Source organism: Vigna unguiculata, chromosome 8 (assembly GCF_004118075.2).
Source record: "Vigna unguiculata cultivar IT97K-499-35 chromosome 8, ASM411807v1, whole genome shotgun sequence".
Classification (NCBI taxonomy): domain Eukaryota; kingdom Viridiplantae; phylum Streptophyta; class Magnoliopsida; order Fabales; family Fabaceae; genus Vigna; species Vigna unguiculata.
Genome location: NC_040286.1, coordinates 23,652,143 through 23,658,142, shown reverse-complemented (window position 1 = coordinate 23,658,142; position 6,000 = coordinate 23,652,143). Strand labels below are relative to the sequence as shown.

Below are 6,000 nucleotides of genomic sequence, written 5' to 3'. Positions count from 1 at the left end.
ATTGCTTCGTAAGGGGAAATTTTCTCCAATTTTTGGTTGCTGCTTTAGTTGTGCTTGGGTGCTTCCTTTTTCTATTCTTCTTGTTATTTTTCCTAACATGCTTTTCTATCTTATGATCAAATAACAAGAGAGAAATAGTCTATAGACCCTTTTATGCAACAATAACTCGAGATCAAGTGAAAGAGCAAAGTAATAATACAAAAAAATTATAATAAACTACTACTTTATAGATTTATACCAGTATATAATAAACTTAAAGTGATTAAAAATTACTAATTTATCTTAGTGCAAACCTCGACAACGGCGCCAAAAATTTGTTATAGCCATATTGAGGGTCTATAAATTATCTAGCAAGTGCATTGGTTCAATTGTAGCATAACAAGGTCGTATCCACACGGATTTGGTATGATAAAAGAATAATATATAATCTACTTTAAGTTTGAATATAGATAAAGATATGTGATATTGATTAAGGTGTTGGTATTGAACCTGACTTCTATCACTCAACTGCATTGCCCTTGATTATCAATAGCTTATGTTCTTTATCTTAGTGTTCCTAGAAGTACTCTTAATTGTAATTCCATCCTCATGTTTGTAGTATTATAAGCTAAAGGTGTAAGACGCATGATGATCCCCATCCAGGTGGAGGAACCCATGCATTCAAAACACGACTCTTTAAACCAACTAAAGTCACATATCTGTGTCTGGTATATAGCAAGCATTAGGAGATTTGATTGGATCTAAACACTAGACTAGTTGGCACTACTATCTAGTGTTGATGAAGTAAAATGAGTGATCAAGTCATGAAAGCAATGAAAACAAATCAAATAACCAATACGTAAAATAAGAACATAATATATATCAAACATATTGCAATACAAAAAGTTTAGAAGTTACATCTAATCCTAGTTAAGGAAGAAGTTAGCTGGTCATAATGATGTATAGAACAAGACCATGGAGTAACCTTTCTCCTTCCATAGCTTACAAAAGATATACAATATAAACCTAAGCTAACCATGGAGTTTCTCTCTCTAGGATGATTTACAAAATCAGCATGAAAATAACACAAACATGTTCTGTGTGTATGGAATTCTTTGTGCTGCTCTAGCTTCATTCTAGGTAGGTTAGCCATAGAGGTTTCACTCATGAGTGGGTTTTCTTCCAAGCTTGGGCAGTAATCTTGATGATCAACCATGGAGGTTTCCCTCCCATGGGGGTTTTCTTTTTATGCTTAGCTGCCTATGTGGAGCTCAAGGTTTCCTTATAGTGAAGGTTTCCTAAAATGTGGCTCAACGCCAATATCGTTGCTCAGTCGTAGGCTCTTATTTTAGGTCTTTTCATTTCATCTCTTCTAGCTGAGCTGCAAATTTGGGGCTTAACACCAACTTTTTAATTTCTTTCATTTTCCCTTCAAAAATTGCACAAATACATTAAATTTCACATTTTATTACTTTTCTCTCCTCATTTTGTATTTTAATGCAAAAAGGGTTATTTTTGCGATTTTTACATTTAATTTATGCAAGATAAGTGTCTAAATGATAATGCAATTTTACTAATACTAGACACTTATCAATAAACCTCAGTGTGTGGTGTGTGTGTTGGAAGCCCCACATTGACTAGAGATAAGACGATTTAATAATATATAAGTCGGTGCAAACCTCACCACATAAGTTGATTTTGTAAGGTTGAGCTACGCATAAAGTCCACTTTTTAACATGGTATCAGAGCCATGATTTAGATCATATCCTAGTGAAATTGTTTGTTGGGTCTACTATTCCACCCGCTATCGTGTCATTATTGGACCACCCATTAAGGTCTAGTCTCACACACAAGATGTATATCCTTAGGTGTGAAGGGGGTATATTGAAAGTCCCACATCGGCTAGAGATAAGTCAATTTCTTAGTATATAAGTGGATGTTAAGGTCATCTTACAAGATGATTTTATGAGCTTGTGTTAGGCTTAAAATTCACTTCTTAACATGGTATCAAATCCATGAGTTTAAGCATATCCTAGTGAAATTTAATGTTTATTGGACTTATTGTGCCAGTTTCTATCAGGCTGCTATCAAACCATCCATTAAAATCTAGTCTCACACTCGAGATGTATATACCTTGGCGTGAGGGGGGAGTGTTGAAGATCCCACATTGAATAGAGATAAGGTGAGTTTATAGTATATAAGTGGGTGCAAACCTTATCTTACAAGCTAATTTTGTAGGTTGACTTTGGCTTAAAGTTCACTTCTTAAGACAAGGTACTCTACGTCTACAAACACCATGACTTCGATGGCATTTGCTACGATGGTGGCATCATTTGCAACCAAGGACGTAGTAGTGACGGTCAACGACGATATGTCAAGGTCGCCAAAGGTACAAAGTGGATCGAGGTAGTGTATGGAGGAAGAAGTGTGGAAACCTTGTCACGATTCTCGTCTGACGAAAAAAATGGTGTCTCATGGCGAACAATGAGGCAACAAACGATGGTGGTGCTACAAGATCTCCAGAAAAGAAAGCTTTGCAATCATCATGATCATGACTTAATAGAAGAAGGTAGAATGTCTCATGAAAATACAATATGTAATGTAGTTGCGTCCAACATCAATAAATCACTCCAAGTATTAAATTCCCAACCACACTATGTATAATTTTTCAAAAATAAGTGGACTTTACACAAAATAAGTATATAATATTATTTTATTAATCTATCCACATTCCGTATATGCATTCACCCCCTCCTAAAACTCAATATCTTGATCTTTGATCCTAAAAACACCTTTTCCTACAATATAGTATAAGTTTATTTAATTTTAATTGAAAAAATTGTTCAGAAAGATAAAACATTTTAAGCAAAGTATAGCTTGTTTATCATACATAAAAGAGAAAGTGAAAAACAAATAACAAATAAAAATTGTTGATGATATATTTCTACAAGAGCGTGGTACAAATATTTTAATGTGCATGAATCAACTTCGAAATATTGTAAGGAAGGCATAATTGGGTTCCACTAAAACATTCGTTTGCATATATTTTATTTGTAGCTTCAGTTGGGTGAGCAAAGTCAAAAAAATAATATTCATTCCGTTTTGCACAAGGTTTCCTTCCTTGGACACACGAGTCAAAAATATTTTTGAACCCTGAAAATGTAATAAATAAAAGTATCAGTTATGATCATACTTCAATACAAAAACCACATGAACTTCTTAATTCCTTTTTTTTTAAAGATTAATGGTAGAAGTTGTTTACCAAAGTTTTCAGGGGAATTTCTTATTTTCTGGGAGAAATTGTAATTATCCAAGTTAATGAAGATTGAATGTGAGAGTTGGGTTTGCAAATCTTGTAGCTTCCCAGGGAGTTTGTCTGAGTAGTGTTTAACCTTTTGATTTATATCTTCATTGCATTTTTGGGAATATGGTATCCTTATAACACATGTTGGTGTGCATCCAATTTGACCAATTGTACTTACCACAAACTTTCGAGCTCCAAGATCATAAATTCTCTAGGGGGAAAAGAAAGAATGAAGGAAACACAATTTTCAAATTCTTTGGGAAAAAATAAATACTTAATTAAAAGGTGACATTAAAATTTAACAATTACTGCATAAAAGAAATCAACATATAATTTAAAACATTTACTAAAAGATTACCTTGATACGTGAAGCCAATTGCTCAAGTAGGTAATCTGCATATTTTTCTGGATTTAGATTGTTATTGGTTCCATTTGGGTACTTGAAATAATTCAACATGTAATCATTAGATCCAATTGATAAGAGATATATGGAATTGGATAAGTAATGCCTTAGTTTTGTTTTGCTATGTATGCTTCTTGGAAGATCGTTGGCCACGGTTAAGGTGAAGTATTCAATTTGTTTATCCAAAGACAAACAATCTCCCTTCGTCACAAAATAAAAATATGATGAGAAATAAATTGAACTAGAAATGTTTATTTACGGGTCAAATATATATTTTTATCCTAAATTTACTTTTAAAAATTATATAATTTTTAAACATATATTGAATATATGTGTTTTGGTTCATGTATTTTATAAGAGTTATATAAAACATCTTTTCAACAAACAACATTGGATTTATTTGTTATAAGATAAATGGAGTTTCACAATGAATTAGAATATAACTTCCATGTGTTGTTTGTTAAAAGGATATTTTATATGACTTTCATAAAATGCAAAGAAATAAATATACAATTTTTAATGATGAAACCTATTTTTTCGAAATACTTCGAGAGAAAAGAAAAAGGATATTAATCTCTATATTTATTTATTTTGAATCTTACTACTCTAGTTGAATTCAAGATTCCACAAGATCCCGATGCATAGTTAATTCCTGTGACTGCTTTATGTCTCTCAGACTTGGGCACACCCAAGTATGGAGGCGGCATTGGCAAACCCAATCTGATAGCTACAAAAGGACAATAAATACGTAAAAATCCATGTAATATTGTTCTTTTTTTCTTTTATGTTTACATGGAAACATTAAATTTCAACCAAAAAGAGACAGAGATGGTGTTTAAGAAGAAAGGTGGAAGAGTTACCAATAAGGTCAGCAAAGGTTTTGCCATTGCTAAACCTTCCTGTGGAACAATTATTGAAGTCAATGCCATAAGGAAATGCATTTGCCTTGGCAAGTGTGTTGAGATTGTTGTTGTTTCCAGCGTCTACAGTTGAATCACCAAAAACGTAAAAAGCTGGCACAATCCTCTTTCTAGAATATGAGGCATTGGCCAAGAATGCTAATTGTTGAGTTATGATTATGGAAATAACCCAGAGAATTTTTAAGCTTTTTTCCATTTTGTTTTCTTTTGGAGTAATTGAACACAACAAATAATGTCATAAATATTGGCGTTTGTCGTAAGCATTACTATTTCATAACAAAAATTACAACTCAAATGTGTTTAGTCATCTCTCAGCATGCTTCAATGTTTAATTCATTTTTTTGCCCAAATAGGGTTATTGTTATTCATTTCCAAATTAAGTAAAGACTAACTCATTCTTCTTTGTTCTTCCTTTTTCATCTATCTTTAGCTCCATACCTCTTCCTTTTTTCTTAATTAATTTTTAAACTTATACTTCCTATTTTTCTTTTTTGTATAGAATAGTTCAAACTAATCAAATTCATTTTAATAGTGTTTTTAATTTTAAAATTTCTCAATTGTAAACTATTTTACTCTCTAATAGATAACTAATACTAACAATCAAGTTTTAAGAAAATGAATTGCAAAAGTAAAATGTGTGTCGTTAACCATTATTTTCTTAAATTTATTTCTCTCCTAATTTTGTTTCTCATGCACCTCTTCTTTTAAAAGAATAATAATTCTTTTATATATTTTTTTATCACCAAAGAAAACTATATGATTATAAATTGAGTACTTAGGGTACTTGATAAGTCCCTTATCTTTGTTGTAATATTTTTCGAAGACATCTTAGTAAAACCTCTCCTTTCGATGTTTGTTACCAATTAATAACATGCAATATAAAAATGACAAGGGATTAGAGAGATTTACATAAGTTACTTTTATATTGGTTCGTATGTTAATTTAGATTATGTCAAGTTCTTCATTGATGAGTGCGTATTTTTGCCCTCATTTAATGTTTAATTATGGGTATTTAATTGAATTTGTGTGCTTAAAGATTGATTTAATTGAGATTTCCTATAATTGGGTTTATTGAGCATCAGATACAAAAACATGTTAAAAATAGTTTTTTAGTTGCATAAATGTTCTTTGGATATTTTGAGGTGTGTTAGTGCAGCTACAACTAAGTTGAGCTCATGGAGGTGTGGAAATAAATTGCTTAAAGCTTCATGACACCTTAAAGATAAATCTAAGAATAGGAAATTATCAAAATCACAAAAATCCAAGCTAAGCATTCCATGAAGACGACAAGAAAAGCTTGAAAAAGTGAATAAGTTTGGCTAAGCCAATAAGATAGCAACAAAAAATTGGACCTTGCGATTTTCTTTATCTTTATGATAGAAGATAATTTGGGA

The 6,000-nt window shown here is 31.6% G+C and overlaps 1 protein-coding gene across 1 annotated transcript in view; it reads right to left on the bottom strand.

The window, feature by feature from the left end:
- Positions 1-2,947: 2,947 nt before the first annotated feature.
- The window catches only part of LOC114195011 (GDSL esterase/lipase At2g03980-like), a 29,774-nt gene continuing 26,721 nt past the window's right edge, over positions 2,948-6,000 (bottom strand). Inside the window, exons 2-6 of the mRNA XM_028085413.1 lie at positions 4,547-4,744; positions 4,289-4,413; positions 3,642-3,887; positions 3,242-3,494; positions 2,948-3,132 (exon numbers count right to left, since the gene is read on the bottom strand). Coding sequence (XP_027941214.1) covers positions 2,948-3,132; positions 3,242-3,494; positions 3,642-3,887; positions 4,289-4,413; positions 4,547-4,744 — 1,007 coding nt within the window. The remainder of the gene's footprint in view (positions 3,133-3,241; positions 3,495-3,641; positions 3,888-4,288; positions 4,414-4,546; positions 4,745-6,000) is intronic.